Genomic DNA, 20,750 nt, shown 5'->3' with positions numbered 1-20,750 from the left:
CCCCTCAAGTCTCCAGGCAGTTTTGCTTGGGGCGGGGTAACAGCCCTGTTCCTTTCTCCATCACCTCTCGATGCGCCCCGTAGTCCTGGAAAATGGGAGTTTCACTGGCCAGTTGGTGGAGGTTATATTTACCTCTCTACTGAGAACATGGGAGACCGCTGAGCTTGGGGGACGTGGGGGGAGGGGGGAGTACGGAAGTGCAACCTGTTCTCATTTCATAAAATTAGGAGAAACAGACTTGCTACCTTTTGGGCACATATTTTATTTCCTTGGGGTGGGAGGAGTAATTGCTTTATTATGCCAGTTAAAAACCATTCGTGATGTTTAAAAAACAGTTTGTCAAGTTAGTCCCCTCTCCCTTTTTTGTTTGGAAAATGTCTTACAAGCTTGAAGACGTGGTATTCAAGTTATCTGTTTACATTTTGGTAATTATGTACCTGATTCTTGGACATTCTGTTTTTCAGAAGCTATGTTTAGTATTATAATCTGAGCATGAGTTGAATTCCATGCAGGTTACTGTATGAATAGACAGTAAAAATGATGTTCTTCTCTTTTTGCTCATGGGGAGCATAAAGGCCTCTTTGAGGAGGGTGTATGTTGTGTCTGTTAAGGGAATGCCCCGGTGTCTTGTTTTTAGCTGGTCTTATTTCTGCTGAATGACACTTACCTAGTCTCAGCCTCCAACTTGGCAGAATTTTGGTGTCGCGCGTATGGATATGTGGTTTAGTTTGCCATATACTCAAGAACGTAGGTTCTGTGGTAAGTTCCATGAAAGTTTACCATTTGTATTTGTAAGAAAACTTTGCTATAAAGTACAGGTGATTGTTTAGATTGATGTTACAGTGTTTAAAGATCCACCAGGGCGGCTAAACAGTTTCCAATTTCTTCAGCATTTTGACGGTCATAGACATTACTCCTGAAGTTTCCAGACTCTTGGCTTGTAAGAGTATGCTTGAAGTAATGAAATGTAATTCCCCGGTAAACACTCTGTGAGAGCATTGAAATGTGTTCCGCTCATAATAGTCTCCAATCAGCATCATCCTCTGGAATCCAAAGTGTTGATAATGCTCGCTACTTGTTACGAATTCAGGAGTCATGTGGTTCATATGAGAGTTCAGCTTGTATTGGAGCTTGTAAGCTTCCATCCTTTTACTACTATTAAATTAGCTAGTTTTGGAACTTAGCCATAACTATTTAATTACACTACTAATGACAAGATATCACTAATTTAAAACACTTTTTGTGGCTGAACTCAGATCATGTCACTAGAATTGTCTTGGTATGCTCTTGTTGGTTTGGAAACTAAATTATCATGGGCCCTAATAGAAGTTAGGCCATAAGAATTTTCTAGTTAAGTTTTTCATTGTAAATTTATTTTACTTATAATTATTTCTTGATACAATTTTGGGGCTAATGTTTTTCAGTGTGTGTAATGCAGCCCATTTCTAGAGCACATGTTATATTGTCAATTCTGGGGCAAATTTAAATGACAGGATATCTGAACATGTTGTGTAAGAAAAAAAAATTGTTCATTTAACCTACCTGACACCCACGTAGAAAGACCAAAAATAACTCCAAAACTAGACAATATTCTGTTACCCCTGAAAATCTTTTTAAAAAGTGTTTGATTTTTGGCTTGTTTTCTTATTTGTAAGAGGACAGGATTTGATGATTTCCAAAGTTACATTCAGCTACAAATTTTGATTTTAATTATTTTTCTTAGATGTGTGAGAAGTTTGTAGAATGTGTGACCTACTAGTTATTAAACATGTAGCATCATAGAATTTTTAGACCTGAAATGGCTTCAGAGATCATCTAATTTACTCCTCTTCCCTTTTACAGAAGAAGAAATTGAAGATCAAGGAGGTTTTGAGGTTCAAGTTTGCAAAATTGTTAGTTGCAGAACTGAAACTAACTTTTCCTGGTTTTACTATTTCCCCCAGTATTTGTGGTACATGTAATCTTTTAACTCACATGAAATCTAAAGAAATGGTTGAAAATTGGATTTGAAATTAATTTACTCATTTAAACAGAGGGAAACCCAAGTGTTATTAATGAAAATGTTAAATAACAAAATTCAAATTAATGATGTTAATTTACTATGTTTTTAATGTTTTTTTAAAAAAAATGTATGGACTTTGAAATTTAAGATTATATTTTCAACAAATATCAGAGTTTGCAAGTCCAGATTAATGTAGGCCTGTTGAAGGTTGTCTCTGTAGAACTCGTTTCACATTGTTTTGCATATACATAAGTAAATTAAGGGAGGGCCTTAATTAATTTTAATAATTATTTCTTAAATGCCTAATGTGCCAGGCACTGTTCTAGGCACTGAGGATATAGATATACACACATGTATTTTTATATAAATAAATACATACATATATATATATATATCCCCCCACTGAAAAAATAAAAATCCCTGCCCTGGTGAGGGTTACATTTTAGTAGGGAGAGACAAATAATAAACATAGCATATATTTTTCTTCCTTGCTATGTTAGAAGGTGTTAAGGGCTATGGGAGAAAAACAGTGTCAGGGAGGAGAATTGGGAGTGTTGGGGCACAGTGGATTTGGGGTTGCAAAATGGTGTTTGCACCACTGATGAAGTGGGTTTTGAGCTGACTAGGAGATGAAGGAGTAAGCCATGCACAGATGTGGTCAGAGAGAGTTTGAGGAGCACTGAGTCCAGTGTGGCTGGGGTAACGTGGTGGGGGGAGGGGGGCATGTTGGGCGTTGGAGCAGATGAGGTCTGAGTGGTAAGGAGTGGAGATGGGCATGGGTGGCTATTGTAAGGATATTGTGTTTTTGTACTCCAAGAGAAATGGGAAGCCAGTGAAGGATTCTGAGTAGTATGATAGACCTTGTTTCTACTCTCTCATAGTGTCCTATTAAAATTATAGTATACATAATTATCTTCAAAGCAGTTTTTAAAGACAACTTATGCAGTTTCTGTGTGCAGAGTTTTGAATTCTGATTAAGATGACTGTCCAATATTCAATAAAAACTAGTTGAACATCAAGTTTACCTAGCCATGCTGGTTAATAAAAACAACACAACACAGTCTCTTTTGTAGATTGCTTTTGAGTATGTTCTTGTAGTTTGCATGTTTAATGACTGTATGCAGAAAACTGGGCCTTTGGGAAGGAAGAAGTACCTTAATCTTTACTGAGAACATAACGTCTGCTAGTCAGACAATTCACAACTCTTATATTATCTCCACCCCTGTTTGTGAGATAGGTATTGCTACCTTCTTTTAACATACCTGAAAAAGGAGGTTTAGTGTTTCTGAAGAGATGGCCAAGGTAAAGAGCTAGTATATGACAGAGCAGGGATTAGCAGCCTGGTTTCTGGTTCCACAGTTTATTTACTCCTCTTCTTTTTTTTTTTTAAACACCAGCAAGCACCCCTTCCGTATAGGTGTGGAATTTTTGACTGGTTTCACTCTGGTTTCTTCCTTATATTGAATAGTTGACCTAGTTGTTTCCATATCAAGTCAGATGATCTGATGTAAATGTTTAATTGAAAAATTAGAACTTTTTTGGTACATATGGTAAAAAAAAAAAGGTTGAAAGTAAAATTAACTTGTGGTTTTTTTGTTTTGTTTTTTAAGTTTTAAAAGAGCTGAGCTCATGTGAGTCAAGTGGCTCTTTTGATTTTGGCTTTGTAGGTTGGGTCAAGCATAATGAAAATCTGTGAGAAAGCCCCCTTTTAAATTTGAGTGTGTTGTTGTTCAAGTTGTGATAGTATTAGCCATGACATTTGATGAAGAGAGATAGTTCCAAATAGGATTCAGTTGCTTTGTGGACACAAACAAGCTCTTGAATAACCTGCTGACTATCTAGTTTACCTCGTCACTTTAGGTGTATACCCCCCACCTAAGAAAAAGCAAAAGCAGAAGGGGAAAATGCCACTGAAATGTCTTTCATCACTTTGTTGAATCCATTTTATATGATTAGTACCTAATCATTCAGAGTGATTAAACTGCTTATTTGCATTGTAAAATTTTAAGAGAGATTTACTTTTCAACAGTTCTTTGCTGAAGAATTCTATTGCATTATACTTTCGAATCCCTCAACACTGAATAGAGATTAAGTTGAAGTACGTGGCCCATTCCTTTGTTATATTAGGATATTTTTGTTTCAGTAAACATTTAAAGCACTTATTATACATAGGATTTTACTATTTCTAGATTTAGGGCTTGAGTAGATGCCAAATCTTAGAATTAGGAAATTTCATTTTTCGAGGATCATTTATTCTCTTTATGAAATAAATATCCATGACTGTAGAATGCTAGTCATTATTATAAGTTCTTTAACTGTGGAACTTTAAAAATCTGATTTAATTCTTTTTTGTTGTTGTTTTGTTTTCACCTCAGTAATCTTTTAGTTAATTCAAGATTTCTTTAGAAAAGATGTTTATGGAGAGGAGGAGCAAATTTAAATTAGCTACCTTGACTACTTGTTAAATGTTCAAGCAATAAGTTTGGGAGAATCAGTTGAAAGACGATGGCTAACACAAGTATTTTAAGGAGGTTATTTCTATCCCATTATCAAAGATAATCAGGAATTAGCAAAAATAACTTTTTAATAGTCAAAACAGTCTTCTGTAAACCAGAATCAAAACATTTATTCCATTTACAGTGGTAGTCATCTTTTGAAAAATAATTCTGAGGATGGGGAGGAGAAAATCCTTTAAATTTTCATTAATGGAATATTTTTTAAAAAACTTTGAGGAAAATTATTTAAAAGCGTACAAAACCAGTTTGAATCTTACAGATATACTTCTGAAATATTTTTTCAGGTGAATTGCCATTATATCAATATAAAACATAATTGGGTACAACGATTACACAGTATACTATATTATTCCACTTATGACTTAGAAGTAATGCAGCTCCTCTCAAAGAAGAGTTCATTGTAACTGTCATTCAAAGCGCAGGAAGTGTAGGGATGAATGATAAGACCCACAGGCCTACCATGAGTAACTATTCTAAACTGCAGATTATAATTTACATGAATACTGAGGGTTTGAGTTTTTGTTTTTGTTTTGCTTAATATTTGAAATTGTATACATTTGCTTATGTTATCTGGCTATAACCTGTACATGTTTTTTTTTCCCCCTCTGGGTTTCAAGCCTTCTCATTGGAAAAGGAAACCCTGACTTTCAGTGCCCCTAATTTTCCACCTCTGTATAGTTAAAGCTATAGATTTTGGCCATCTTTTTAAAAATAGACTATGACAGGACTATAAACACATTTTTCCTTCCTGATGAATTACTTGTCTTAAAAATAACCAATCTACCTCTTCTCCCCTCCCCCCTTACCAAAAAACCCTGAAAGGAAGTTCTATCCTTAAATTAGTCTTTTAGTTAGTAAGGGAATGCTTAATCTGCAATTTTTAGTCAGAATACAAATTGTTTACATTTGAAAGGGAAAAGGTCAGTTGATTACTTATTTAACTTTTCCATAAAAATAGGTGAAGAAATATTGTTCACAATTCCCCTCTCTCCCCAGTGCACACAATAATTACTCAGTGGTTGCATTTTTGCCCTTTTTGTTTTCTCTCTTACTTGACAACAATGTAGAAGAAATGGAAAACTGCATGCCTTGAAGCCAGGCACCAGGGTTTCATTTCTGGCTCTGCTACTTTTTGGATAAGTCTGTTTAGATAAATGAGCTCTGAGGCTTGGTCTCCTCATTGGTAAAACAGAATCAGTGATAACCACCTTGCAGAATTGTTAATAATTAAATACCTAGCACAGAGTTGGCACACAGTAGGAGCTCAAATAAACGTTAGCTGCCAGTGTTCTGATTATGGTGGTTGTTATTCTTTCTTCTTATTTACATAAAATTACTTTTTTCTCTGGAGTATATTCTTTATGAACTTGTAAGGAGTCCTTACTATGTGCTAGTTACAGTTCTAAGAGTTTAACTTGAATTAGTTCAGATAACCTTCACACCCTATTTACAAATGAAGAAATTGAAGCACACAGAGATTAAGTAATTTTCCTGAAGTCACACAGCAATTAGGGGGCACAGGTGGAATTAGAATCCTGCCAGTTTGATTTGAGAGTCTGCACTCTTCACCTCTCTGCTGCAGGTGGAAGGGAAGAGAGTTTCTAGCTACTCCTACCTGGATTCTTAGCCTGGCTTTCTGGTAGAACTTTACCCCTAGGTGAAAGTCTTCTCCAGGAGTAGGTAGTCTGGTTAGTTGAATTGATTTTTCTTGTACTTTTGACTTCAAACCTATAATCTGTGAGAAGGCCTTTTATTGATGAGTGGTTTGGGATATTGGTAACATTTGGCTATATCTGCTGCATACTATGTATCATATGTGGAAAGTATGATTTTCTGGACTTAAACCAGCTCTTCTAAATTTCAGATGAAGTTAAACTGTTAATCGTGTGGTAAACACATGAGAACAACATACAGAGCTTTTAATGAAAATTATGGGTGATCATTACAGTGTTTGATTTTTTAAACATTTTTTTTTGTGAGCTAGATTCATCAAATCCTGAGATAACTAGAATTGAGTTAGGAAATTAATTCCTTTAAAAATATAAAGGCCTTGGGGCTTCCCTGGTGGCGCCAGTCCTAGAAGTCTGCCTGCCGATGCAGGGGACACGGGTTCGTGCCCCGGTCCGGGAAGATCCCACATGCCGCAGAGTGGCTGGGCCCGTGAGCCATGGCCGCTGAGCCTGTGCATCCGGAGCCTGTGCTCCGCAACAGGAGAGGCCACAACAGTGAGAGGCCCGCATACCGCCAAAAAAAAAAGAAAAAAAAAAAAAAAAAAAAAAAATATATAAAGGCCTTGGTGTCTCTTTTTTTGGAGTTTAGACTGAATTTGAAACTTAAGGGTGAGAGATTGAAACTTAAGGGTGAGATTCTATTCAGAATAATAGAAATAATGAATCTTAATTTTTTGCTTTTAAAAATGTTACCTGTTAAAATTATTTTTATTTAACTAGAAAATAATTTTCCATGTTTATTGTTTTTCTTTTTTTTTTTTTTTTGCGATACGCGGGCCTCTCACTGTTGTGGCCTCTCCCGTTGCGGAGCACAGGCTCCGGACACGCAGGCTCAGCGGCCATGGCTCACGGGCCCAGCCGCTCTGCGGCATGTGGGATCTTCCCAGACCGGGGCACGAACCCGTGTCCCCTGCATTGGCAGGCGGACTCTCAACCACTGCGCCACCAGGGAAGCCCTATTGTTTTTCTTGATGGAAATACTTAAAAGAGGAATTTTATAACTTCATGAGCTTTTTTTTTTAAGCCGTTGTTCCATTTATTATCCAGCAAACAGTAGGAGGACCAGAGGAAGGGCCCAGCCTCGACACCCTCCCATTATTGCCTTGGATTGTTTCCCCAACCTCGAGGGCCTAGAGGCGCTTGGCCTAGGGGGCGGGTGGACCCAGCCCCGACTGCTGGGATGGAGCAGAGTCCAGATGGCCCTGGCCCTAGCACCAACTCATGAACCCTGACCCCAGGCCTGTCTACCAAGGGCCAGCAGAGCCCCTCTTGGAGCCAGGCTGACCAGACTCTGGGCTGCTGGATCCAGCTCCAGACAGGCTGGACTCTGAGTTCTGGACCCCAGGCTGGCTGGACCCTGGGATCCCGATTCCAGGTTCTAAGTGGGGTGGACTTAAGTCCCAGACTCCGGGCTAGGCCTGGGGTCTTCAGGGATGAAGCAGGTAGCTGCCTTCACGGCTGAGCTGGGCCGGGGGTGCCTTCTTGGGACAGGGGCCAGGGCTGGAGTTGGGACTGGATTTGGAGAGGGAGTCGATGTTGGCAGAGTGGGAGTGGCAGGCCCAGCAGAGAATGACCCAGAGCAGCAGCAGCAAGAAGCCTAGGAGGCCATTGCAGATGATGGCAGTGAGGGCCCCCTGGGAGATGGCTGACCCCATGCCATCCTCAGACAGGCACAGACTGAGAAGCTGCCTCGATGGTAAGGCCCATGTTGAGGCGGGACTCTGGTATAGCCGGCCTTCCAAGGAGGCTGTCCTGTCCACACACTCAATGATTCCCAGGCAGTGAAGATGTTCACCTGCAGTTCCGAGCCTAAGTTGAGCCGGGTGGGAGGTTCCCGGGCAGCGGGATGCTGGGCGCGACTGCTGCTCGGGAGCCTGCGGGTGGGGGGCCGGGCAGTGGGAGGCGGGCTGGGGTGACGTCCCCTCCCCCGGCCCTCCCCGTGGCCGCTCCCCGGGGCGCGCAGTATTATTTTTTTATTATAGAGTTTTTCTGAATCCCTATTCTTCTATCACAGTAGACTTTGTAAGTTCAGTGGTCATACACTTGACTATATGATACTTGGCTACATCCAAAGTATTTGATTTTTTTTTTCCCAGATAAACTGTTATTTTAAATGTAACTCTTAAATTTCTTGAGTGGAAAACAATTGCAAACATGCTAGATTTAAGTATTAAACAATGTATATTGATAACCAAATTTTCTTTTATTTTGGAAAGATGAGTAAGTAGGTGCTTTTTACTGTTTAGATTATAGTAATAATAGTATTTCTAACTTTGGTAATCTTTGATGCAGTTATTAGCTTTCTGTTACAAGAGACAGCATTTCTTTATCTCCCTCCTCCTCTTTCCTCCCTTCTTCCTTTCTCCTTCCCCCCGTTTTTGCTAGAATTATAAATAATCAGGGTATATTCTGTATTTTATACATTTTACATACTTAACCAATATTGAATTTCCTTGAAAATTTGATAATCTCCAGATAGTTTTCACGTTTGAGTCCTGAAGATTGTATTGCCTAATCTTATTTAATGACCACTCTAGTTCCTTTTAAATAAGTCTTAAATAGTATGTACTACATTTGAGTGCTGAATCATTGTAGTTGTCATATGTTTTTGCTCTTAGGAAGATACCCACTGGATTTGTAGTAGAAACAAAGACAACCCATCTGTTATTTCTTCCACCTCAGTTTTCTATCCACCCTCATCCCCTATAAAATAATTCTTTGCTGGCTAGATACCCTTTTTCTCTTCCTTAAGTTGATAGAAATTTAAACCTTTGAGCTGTACTCAGAAAATCAGAACACCTTGCCTGGTGCCCTCTTGTGGCCTGGGAAAAGGGGGTGGGAGTGTTGTAGCTCTCCTAAATAGGCTTGGGAAAAGGGCAGGTCTGTGTAGCCCACTCCAACTTTCCTGTAGGACAGCCTTTGGGACTACAGAATTGAGTACATCCTCCGTAGTAGGAGAACAAGTGTTAAGATTTATTCTAGGCACAGAGAGCTGACAGAAATGGTCAGAGTACATTTTAAGTACAAGAAAGGGGAGGGTACTTATCAGACTTGCAGAAATGGGATTGCTTATTACTACTTGGCCTAGCAGGAACTCAGACTATCACTTCTCTGTGAGGTATCACTCATTAGCCTCTGTGGTGTTGGAAATGGGTAGCTGCAACCCTTTTTCTTAAAAAATATTGATATTGCCCCATGTACTGGAAATTTAAACCAGTTAAAATAGTTTCTATTTGCATAGACATTATTGATTACATATACTTTTATTTCAAATAAGATACGAAATGGAGTTAAAGAATTCACTTACATAATTCTGTTATTAGTTTTTATGGATAAGAGTGTTTTTTAACTTGGTCCCCCCCAATTTTCTAATATTTTGCTTTCCAACAGGAAGTCATTAGTAGAGTGAACAACTCTTTTAGGCTTGCACAAGTGACTTAAGTTGTGTTTTTCCTCCCTCTCTTCAACAAAACTGATTCAAGCTTCAGGGGAGAACACTGGATTTAATACTGTATGGTAAAACCCCCAATAATCCTCATTGTTTTGCTGCCTTTAACTTTTAGGAGAGTGGAAAAAGGTTATACAGAGAAGTTATGTCAGGTTTAATTATAAAGTAATTTCCAGGTTGTGGCCTGTAGTTGTTATACTTCTAGGTTAATCTCCAGTACTTTGTACAGCATTATACAGTGGTCAGTGATGATCATAGTGACCCTTAGGTACTTCCCTGTTCTTCAAAGAATTAAAACATATGTCAGTATACTATATCTCTTAGATACTGTATCTCTTATGTATACTATATCTCTTAGAAAAGTATACTAATTTTAAAAATAGCTCTCAGTAACAAAAGTTGAAATCAAAGTGGTTTCCTTTCAGTTAAACAGTATATTAAAATAAGACAGGTATCTTCCTTGGCATTTGATTTCATTGTGGGTTTGTTGCAATTGAATAACATCTTGAGGAGATACTTTTCAAGAGGGAAGACTTCTAGACATTTGAGAGATGTGTCCCATAATAAGATATGAGTTCTCGGGTGTCCAGAAGTGGTAGTTATTTGTGAAATAACGGGAGGTTAGTGAATTTACAGTTTCTCAATTTTAATGGAGAACAGAGATTGAGATTTTAATCTGTAATCCTAAGCAATAACATATTTACAGAGAGAGAAGAGTATGGCTGACAGATTAGACTCCAGGGTATAAAAGATAGGGTTGGTTTTCATATTTGATTTTGCATAGTCTTATTTTTACTCTGTGGTAGGTAGAAATATTTATATCTTTGGTAGCCTTTTTCCTGAAAACCTAAAAAGGTTTATAAATATGTACAGCAAGCAGTGTGATTTATGGAAAGATTACTAAGACCCAGATTCATGAGAGCTTTCTGTTCTTGTCCCATTTCTACTAATAATAACCTGGGTGATTTTTTAAAATAAATTCCTTAACCTTTGGGGTCTGTTCTCTCATCTGTACAATCAGGTGGTTGAGGTTTGTGATCTGTCAGTTTGGGCCAGATCAAAAATGCTGGGGTTTTCAGATGTATTGCTTAAACCACAGAACACTGTATCTATTAATGTATGTCCTTCTCACATGCTTTTTTCCCCTTCATTTGCAATAATAGCTCAGGAAGAACCCAAGTATTTTGCTGAGAGATGGTATTAGGACTTGCGAGAGGGAAGAGTAATACTGGGGAGGCTGAAATTTCACAGGAGACCAGCTTGGGTGAGAGGAGAAAACGAACATGGCCCTTGATACTGGGAGAGAGTGGAGGGCCTAATTGCCTTGCTGCATTTTGCTTAGGGCTTAGATGAGAAATGAATATGTGTCAACACAAGGCCAGTGAGAGAAGGTTATTACAGTAGGCCTGAGGGTTAGAGAGAACGTCTACTAGATTCAGGCTAAGGGAAAGAAATGATTCTTTCAGGGTGAAAAAGAGAGAATTCTGTTAAAAATTACCTTTGTTGGAAGGATGCGGGGGGTGCTTGTTCATATTTCGCTGCTTCTGATTTGACTGAAAATATGAGGAAATTCTATGGATAATTATCTTGGTTCCTGGACATGCGAGGAGAAATGCAGAGTTCTCACATTCTGTTGCTTTCTCACATTGGTAAAAATAGCAAGAAAACAAGGAGGTAGGGTGGGGGTGACGTTGGGAAGAATTGCACCCCATATTCTTTATAATGGGTTTTAGGACTGCAACAAATACCTGTTAATTTCATTTTTCCTCAGGGTCACTTGACTGTTCTGACTGGCTAAATAATGTCACCATTAGTGACATTAGTGGTGGTCTTCCTCACCACTCCTTAAGCATCCCTTAGAGCTTTGTTGCTCGGTTAAGGTTTTGAGAGTAGCTCTCCTTCCCTTCGAGAGCCTTTGTACATGCTCACAGGACCCAATTTTAGGAGAAATGCAGGGTGGGTGAACTTCTGTTGCCTCTGTCCTAGTTTCTTTCCCAAATGATACCAATTTTGTGTTTTAGATTTTTAAAAAATTTGTCTTTCTGATTAATAGATCGAAAATAAATCTTGAACTAAACATTTTAATATTTTATGAGGAAAAAGTACTGCTAAAAATGATTTAGTCAGCAGTATAGAAATACTTAGTCTTTTGTGATGTTACACAGAGTTTCAGTTGATTTTCTGGTTTCAATAGAACAAGTTGAAATCATCGCAGAAGGATAAAGTTCGTCAGTTTATGATCTTCACACAATCTAGTGAAAAAACAGCAGTAAGTTGTCTGTCTCAAAATGACTGGAAGTTAGATGTTGCAACAGACAATTTTTTCCAAAATCCTGAACTTTATATACGAGAGAGTGTAAAAGGATCATTGGACAGGAAGAAGTTAGAACAACTATACAATAGATACAAAGGTGAGTGTTTGCTTGTGACTTTAAATATTTTGAACGAGGTTTTCCAAATTTACATGCTTCTTGTGAGAAATCAAATGATACAGAGACCATTAATTGGGTGGATACAGAGCTCTTTAGATCTTAGAATTACTTTAAGAAATCTGAAAAATTATTTTCCTCTTTCCACTAAAATTTCTTCTTAGTGTCTTTATTTCCTCCCCCTTTATCCGCCCCTCGCCTTTCCTCCTTTGTGATCCAATTTGAGAATGGGGGCTGGGGGACTAGGTTTTTTCCCTCATTTTCTTATAAAACTCAGCTGAGTGGATTTTAAGAAAACCTGCCTAATAATTTTAATAACCTTTAAATAATTATAAAGTAATATACACTTAAAAAGTTAATGCAGAATAGATTGAATAAAGAAAATGTTAATAGTTTCTCCATCTTTTGCTTATTTATTCTCCTGAGGGAACCAATATTTAATAGCCTGGTGTCCAACTTTCTGTGTCTTTTATGTTTATGCAGAAATATATATGCAAAAAAAAATTTCAAAATTTTTCCAAAAGTGGGATTATATTTTATGCATAGCTCATGCCCCAAAAATCAAAGGCTGTGCAAATTTTTTATTCCTAGAGATGTTAGCAAATCACATTTGACAACAGTGTATGAGTGCCTCTTTCTTCTTGAATTTAAATTTTTGCTGTCTGAAAAGTAAATATTGATAGTTGGGGGTTTTCTTCTCTAATTTGAACAACAGATGTTTGTATTGTGATTAAAATTGAATTGCAGAGTTTATGTTTTTTTCGATATTCTTTAAGAAGTGATTTCTGTAGTGAAATGAACTTTAAGAAAAAAAGAATTTCTGTGTATTATACTGTTTAGAATGCCTCTGTAAAATGTGGCTATGTTCAGTAAAAATCCTTTATCCCTATATAGGAATGTCTGATTTTCTGAATGTGTGTTAAGTATGGAACTTTTTTCATATGAATAAATGAGACTTAAAAATCAGGTGCCTATCTGGATATATATCTTGCTGTTAATTGTAAGAATGCTGTTTTAGGGGCAAAGTGGCTTTAAATATTACAGGGGGAAAATATCTCATAGAGCAGTATAGCTTCATATTTTTGGTCTATTGTGATCATTTAAAAAAATGGAATATAAAGCAATACCTTTCTCAGTTTTCAGGAGTAGCACAGTAAAGTATGGCACTGATTTCATATTGCATTGTTGTTTTTGAAGATCCTCAAGATGAAAATAAAATTGGAATAGATGGTATACAGCAGTTCTGTGATGACCTGGCACTGGATCCGGCCAGCATTAGTGTGTTGATCATCGCGTGGAAGTTCAGAGCAGCAACACAGTGCGAGTTCTCCAAACAGGAGTTCATGGACGGCATGACAGAATTAGGGTGAGTGTATAATTACCGTAGGAAATTAGGTACGTTACTGTGAGAATTACTGTGGAACTGACATTCGTGCCCCCAAACATTGCTATAGATAGAAATGGGCTAATATGCTAGTTCCTTCCCATGTCAAGTTATTTGTGTAGTTAGTACAACCTACTCTATTTGCATTATGCTTTTATCATTTGTTTCTAAGGGAGATTGACTAATGTTAAAATTACTATGCTTTAATATTTTACATGGATAAGTGAAATGAGCAAGTTTTAAGTTATTTCCTAATGTGAGGCTGTGAACTCTGAATTTATAAGCAAACTCCTAGAATTTAAAATCTTGGAAGTTACTAATCACTTTTTGTTCTGCATAGACCTGGACAACTGATTAGCTAAATGTCTTGGTATAAATAGATTGAAAAGTCACATGTAGCGGTTTTACCTGTGGCCTTTAGTTGTCTGTATTTGATGAAGCTCCAAAAGTATTCAACTTGTGGATTGGTAACAGGCTGCCCTTTCTGTTTTTAGTGGGTGCTTTTGAATGATAATAGCTAAACACTTTTTGAACGTTTATTTTCTTTCAGGAACTATGCTAAATAAGTACTTCACCTACCACTTCACAACAACTTTGTGAGAGGAGTGGTGTTTATATCCGCATTTTAGAGATGAGGAAATGGAGGTACAGAGAAACTAGAGAGGTAGTATCAAAGCCAGGATTTGGGCTCAGGCATTCTGATTCTTGGGCCTGAGGGACATTGTAATCAGTCAGGGTCCAGGCAAGACACACAAACCATACCAGTAATTTGAGCAGGGTAAATTTTAAAAATTGTTTTATTGTGTAAATGGGGTAAAAGAAAACGCTAAGCATAACAAAGGTGGCAGTTGCAAGAAGCTGCCATCACCCCTGGAACGGAGGGAAGGAAACAAGGAAGGAGCCTAGACACTTCAGAGGATCCCCACAAGGCTGAGATTCCGACCGCAGAAAACAGTGCGTAGCTGCTGTAAGAGCACGCTGCTTGCCTTGCCTGCTTCTCTGGTGGAGAAGAAGCTCGCTAGGGGCCACTTGCTGCAGAGCCATGCAAGTTGCCTCCATTGGTGAACACTGCAGGGACCTCCCAACACGCTGAAACCCTTGCTCTCTGCAGAAAAGAGACTGGGATAAGAAAAGTTCCTTCGTCCTCTTCCAGCCTTTCATCGCCCTCTCTTGGTAGAACCTAATAGTGAACCAGCTGGCAAGAAAAATGAAGTTTCACAATTTGTAGTCCACTGCAGATAGTCACAAAGTAGGGCAAAGAAGGGTGAGTTTAAAGCCGAGAGACAATAAATTAATAACTGGCCTAGCCACTATGTTCTACAGCCAAAGCCAGCCTTATCCTGAACTTGCTGAAATGTTCTATGCCAGGACAGGTTTCATTAGAACTCTTTATTTTTTTCCATTTAAAAGTGAGTTCATGTAAAATGTAATGAACTTCCAAATCAAAATTTTAATTTACAAACTAATCTGGGAGCTGTTATAAAGAGCATGGAAGGAACATAAAAGCAAAAATGACTTGAAGGAAAAAAAGTGGAATGCTTGGTTTGTGGAATCTATAACAGATCGAAGATTTCTACCTTATGGCTGTTATGTGGAAAGTAGGACTTGGTACTTGGACCCTTTCAGCTCCTTGGAAATTGAATGCTTTGCACATATAAAGTTTAATATTGATTTGAGGTAACTTCAGTTGGAGATGGTTGGAGATGATGTTTATTATGATACTTTGTATATATGAAGAAGTTTTCAAGAGGAATGCTTGTTTCCTCACCTAGTCAAGACACTATGCTTTCAATTTGTTTGGAAGCTAGACATGTGATTTGTTACCATGTAAGGAATATCTGCTAGAGTTTGAACTGATGACTGTAAAGCTGATTACTATACATTCTCATCTGTTCACTACAGCGGACTTCTACAATTTGGGTGTGTTGACAGTCCAGTGAATTACATAATTAAAAGTAATAGCCCATTTCTTTTAAAAATAGTAGTTATTTCTAACATTGAATCACCCCAGATCTTTTCTTCCTCCATCTAACCCCATACTTGTTTATGTAATGTAAAAAGATGAAAATTTTATGGATTTTTAAAGAAGTTCTATGAAATATAAACTGTTGTAGTAATAAATGTTCTTGATATATAGTGAAAAAGTTTATCTTTTATAAACTTAATTTTACAATATAGATGTGACAGCATAGAAAAACTAAAGGCCCAGATACCCAAGATGGAACAAGAATTGAAAGAACCAGGACGATTTAAGGATTTTTACCAGTTTACTTTTAATTTTGCAAAGAATCCAGGACAAAAAGGATTAGGTAAGAACTTTTAAAAATTATATTTGGTGTTTCAGATATATTCAGATACATTGACAGCATCACGTTTGTAATAGAAAGTTCTGTGTTTTGAGCATAAAGTCATTATCAGTTACTGAAAAATACTGAGAAACAGTGAACTTCTAGTTAATCAGAAAATACCCTGCCTATTCAATAACAGTGTTACCCTGGATACTATATGTGAAACACTGATTTTTTTTTTTTTTTTTTAAGAACTACAATACAGAAAATAGTTGTTAAAATTCCACTGACATAGGTATGTATGTTTGATCGTTTATTTTTCAGAAGATATTATAGGATCTTAGGCTCATAAGTTTTTCACTATGTATCTGTTGAAATAGCATTGTAAGATTTCTGAGTCACAGAATGCCAGATAAATGTATTCTTTTTTGGTGTGAATTATTTGGAAACTATAAGAAAGAATAAAAAAATGATTGTCATTCATAATCTTATCCAGAAATAGCCACCGTTAACAGTTTAGATCAGTCAGTTTATACTGTAGAAACAACCACACATTTGCTTTGGGGATGGCTAAGGGAAGTGGAGGTAAAAGCTACAGTGTAATTTGCAGATTATTCAGAAAAAGTAGACAGTAGCACATAATGCAAAATAATAAATATGAGTGTGAGGGTTTTAGATAAAAGGAGAAATGAGTAAAAGCAGGAATGGTTGGGAAATGCTTCCTGGGCAAGAAGTGATGAGAACTAAAGGATTTGATATTTGCACAAGGGATGATGAAAAATGTTCCAGGGAGAGGATAGTTATTAACGAAGGTCTAAGACTCAGAAATAAGCTTGGCTTCTTTGTGGAAGAGAGAAAATGATTTGATTTTAGTGGGAATCTTTGTTTGGAGCTTAAATTGGTGAGATAAGCCTTCTTTTAAAAACAGGACAGAAAGGCTTAAATTGGAATTTATGGGCAATGGGGATGCACTGAAGATGATGGTGGCAGTAACAGCCATTTAATGTGGGGTTTTGATGTGCCTGGCAGTGTGCTAAATACTTTACATACACTGCCTCATTTAGTGTTTAACAACTTTATGAGTTATTCATTCTTTCATTCAGTAATTCACCAGCTGCCATGTGCCAGTCATAGAGTGCTAGACATTTTTTATCCTTATTTGGCAGATGAGGAAACTGAGGCACAGCAAGTTAAATAACTTACCCAAATGATGGAAGTGAGTTTTTGATTTTGAAGATACAGTAGTTGGAGAGGCTAATAGGGGCCTCTTGTACTAATCATTCTTTTTAAAAACATAATTCCTCCGTCATTTTGTTTATTTATTTTTGGCTGTGTTGGGTCTTTGTTTCTGTGTGAGGGCTCTCTCCAGTTGCGGCAAATGGGGGCCACTCTTCATCGCGGTGAGCGGGCCTCTCACTCTGGCGGCCTCTCTTGTTGTGGAGCACAGGCTCCAGACGTGCAGGCTGAGTAATTGTGGCTCACGGGCCTAGTCGCTCCACGGCATGTGGGATCCTCCCAGACCAGGGCTCGAACCCGTGTCCCCTGCATTGGCAGGCAGATTCTCAACCACTGCGCCACCAGGGAAGTCCCTGTACTAATCATTCTTTATATTTTAGATTAGAAAAAAATCTTTGAGAAAAGGATTATGTAACTAGGAATTAGACTGGAGGAAGTGACTGAAAGCTAGTAGAAAGGATGAATATACAACATTTGTATTTGAGAATTGGCCTAAAGAGTGACTAAATGTGACTGAATTAAGATTTACAAAATACCTATTGAGCAAAATTCGAAATAATGAAGTCTCCTTTCCAATTAATTTAGGTTGCATCTTATTCTTACAGGAAAAGTCTTCATTTTGCAGGCAAAATAAGCTGGGATACCTAGTGTTAGTTTCTCTATCTTGTATCTGTGGCCACAAGTTAACTGGGCTAGTTTTTCTAGTCTCCTCTTTTCTTCCCACAAATAAAAACCAATTAATGGGGGCTTCCCTGGTGGCGCAGTGGTTGAGAGTCCGCCTGCCGATGCAGGGGACACAGGTTCATGCCCCGGTCCGGGAGGATCCCACATGCCACGGAGCGGCTGGGCCCGTGAGCCATGGCCGCTGAGCCTGCGTGTCCAGAGCCTGTGCTCGCAACAGGAGAGGCCACAACAGTGAGAGGCCCGCGTACCGCAAAAAACACACAAGAAAACAATTAACGTCTTTGAACTTACATGTATATACTAAAAGAATTATTTCTTTGTGTTTAGAAATGTAACACAATATTTTGATACCATTAGAGAAAATGTTTTGAATCTCAAGTGTTGATTTAAAGGGGCTGAACCTATTCCTTAGTTATAACCCTACCCCTTACTAGAGCACAAAATAAATGATGTTTTTGGGTGACTATGTAGTCTTGATATTGAATCTTAGTTTTTATTATATTTGGTGAAGATAAAGCAAAATTAACATTTTTATAGCTGTTCGATATATCAATATGATGGTAAATTGGAATTTTAGATTACAGGAAAAGTTGAGAAAAATATTGTGCTGAAGAATTCGATTTTAAAATTATGTTTTATTCTATTATGTAGTAAGTATTGAGCTTAAGAAAAATGTAACATTGTTTAATGGGTATAGAGTTTCTGTTTTGTAAGAGGAAGAGTTCTGGAGATTCATTGTACAACACCGTGAATGTAACTAACACTACTGAACTGTACACTGAAGAATGGTTAAGATGATACATTTTATGTGTATTTAACCACAATTTAGAAGTTGTTTTTAAAAAAGCCCTGAACCATAGAATATACAGCACAGAGTGAGCCCTGATGTAAAATACTGGACTTTAGTTAATATTGGCTTATCAGTTATAAGAAATATACCACACTAAAACAGTATCTTAAAAATAGTGGAAATGGGGAGAAGATGGGGTAAAGGTATATGGGAACTCTGTACTTTCTGCTCAGTTTTTCCATAAACCTAAAACTAAAAAAGTCTTAATTTAAAAAAAAGAAAAAATGTAATAAAAGACAAATCATAATTTCTCTTTTTGTTTTGCATTGGTATTGGGTGTCAGGAAATGTAATGACTTGCTTAGTTGAAGAACTTAATTAAAAAGAAAACAGTTTTCTTGACAGCCTTTCTAAGGGTTCACAGGGCTCTTAAATTATAATATTTGGCAGAAAGGAATTAGGAGATCGTAGGAGAGGAGGTGAGGCCTAAACAAATTGGCAAAGAGCGACAGTGACAGCACTGCGGTTTATTTATAAATAGCTGTGCTAATTCTAATGAGAGCTGGTGTTTTCCATATTTTCTCATTTTCTATAACCTTATTTCTTGTGACACCAGGATAGGGTACTTCCTCTGTCACCATCTGCTTCAGTCACCTGCCATTTCTGATGGTCTTCTGAATCTTAAATTTGAAAGGAATTTCATAAGTCCTGTGTTAAATCTAACCTATGCAAAGTAGCACCTGTACCTGATGCTCATATGGCTTTTATGTTTGAATATACAGGGCGGGGATTGAACACACATTGTTTTAGAAAGTGGTCCATTCTTATCACAGAATACTCTTCCTTTGTCTTTATAACTTTTACCATTGTTCTTATTTGACCTTTGCTGCAGCACAAAGGAAGTCTAACCATTTTTTTCCTCATTTATCCCTTCTCCTTTTTTTCAGGTCAGCATTCCAAATTTTAACTGTTCTTCATTTGAGAAGACCTTTGTTATTCCGTTGCTGTCACCCCTAGATAACATTCCCAATTTCTCAGTTTCTCTCAAAATAGAGTTCTTAAAGCTGAACATAATACTCCAGAAGGAGGCTATTTAATGTAGAATACTATGGATCTCTTATTTTTTTGCGAGACTGTTCATTCTATTAATTTGTTCAAAAATTACATTTGTTTTTTACAGCCATGGTATTTTTAGGACCGTCCTGAACTTTCTTAAAGTCTGTAGGTTATTTTCTTATGAACTGTTGTGGTTCAGCTAGAATGTTATTACCTGTGCAGTTGATTTAAACATTTTTAACATTACTTGTTAAACATTCATTTAATATTCAGAAATAATTTTATAGAGTGTTTTTAATGTGTATTTTCATTTACGTAATCCCATTTGTTTCTCATAACAGCCCTTGGAGCTAAGTAAAAAACCTCTTTGTCATAAAAATGAGGAAACTCATGGTCAGAGAGCCTGACTTATTAAGGTCACATAACTTCAGAGTTGGTAGAATTGGGACTCAACCTCAGATCTTCTGATTCCACATTTTATATTCTTTTTATTATATTATGTTGTGCTAACTATAGATATCTTTAGGTAAATTAAGACTTTGTGAATAGGATTTTAAATCCCCATTCATCCTCCCTAGTGAGTTGGCAACATTTTGTTCCCCTTAGGGATGGTTTTTGGATCCAGTCTCAATTCATTTCCATATTCATCTGTCACTCAATTGATCATCTTTTATGAAACACATTGCCCTTGTTGATTCAGTTTGAAAGAATGACACTGGGATTACCTCTGTTTGCATTTTTAATTTTATTATAAGGGCTTAAGGATTCATTCTGCAAGTATCTCAATTTTAGGTAATACTATTATTAAGACTTGCTTGTGTCTTTTTCTCTGTGTTATTCTTCTGTTTATTCTAACTGCTGTTGTTGCTTCTTGTTACATTATTATTGACTTTGTTCTCTTTCCAATACTGCTTCAGAATCTATAATAATAATTTTTAAAATTATTAAAAATAAACAATAGTAATAGTAAGGACACGTTATTTACCAGGCACTGTTCCAATGTTTTAGGTGTATTCACTCGTTTAATTATTACAACAACCCTGTGAGGGTAGATACTGTTATCTTTTTTTAAAACTGAATTACCAAGAGGTGAACTTAGTTGCCGGAGGCTACTTAATTAGTGGTGGAGTTGAGATTTAAGAAGCTAAACTACTATATTAAACCACTTCTCTCTATCTGGGGAATTCC

At 37.2% G+C, this 20,750-nt stretch overlaps 2 protein-coding genes across 3 annotated transcripts in view; one reads left to right on the top strand and one right to left on the bottom strand.

Annotated features, from left to right (window-relative positions):
- Window positions 1–370: 370 nt before the first annotated feature.
- The window catches only part of DCUN1D1 (defective in cullin neddylation 1 domain containing 1), a 30,148-nt gene continuing 9,768 nt past the window's right edge, over window positions 371–20,750 (top strand). The window contains exons 1-5 of one of the 2 annotated variants that reach the window (XR_003006252.1): window positions 371–425; window positions 11,891–12,107; window positions 13,323–13,491; window positions 15,688–15,818; window positions 16,050–16,092. Coding sequence is in view for 1 of the 2 variants with exons in the window: in XM_024767743.1 (XP_024623511.1) it covers window positions 11,933–12,107; window positions 13,323–13,491; window positions 15,688–15,818 (475 nt within the window). In the remaining variant the exon portion in view is untranslated. Of the gene's footprint in view, window positions 426–554; window positions 760–11,890; window positions 12,108–13,322; window positions 13,492–15,687; window positions 15,819–16,049; window positions 16,093–20,750 lie in introns of those variants that run through there. The other variant, XM_024767743.1, reaches the window with a different exon arrangement.
- On the bottom strand, window positions 7,676–8,043 carry LOC112415001 (adropin-like). Its single transcript, XM_024767756.1, has one exon. The coding sequence runs from the start codon at window positions 7,901–7,903 to the stop codon at window positions 7,676–7,678; it is 228 nt and encodes a 75-aa protein (XP_024623524.1). The 5' UTR covers window positions 7,904–8,043.

The sequence above is a fragment of the Neophocaena asiaeorientalis genome, unplaced genomic scaffold (genome assembly GCF_003031525.2).
Source record: "Neophocaena asiaeorientalis asiaeorientalis breed wild unplaced genomic scaffold, Neophocaena_asiaeorientalis_V1.1 scaffold225, whole genome shotgun sequence".
NCBI lineage: Eukaryota > Metazoa > Chordata > Mammalia > Artiodactyla > Phocoenidae > Neophocaena > Neophocaena asiaeorientalis.
This window is presented reverse-complemented; position numbering and strand designations above follow the sequence as displayed.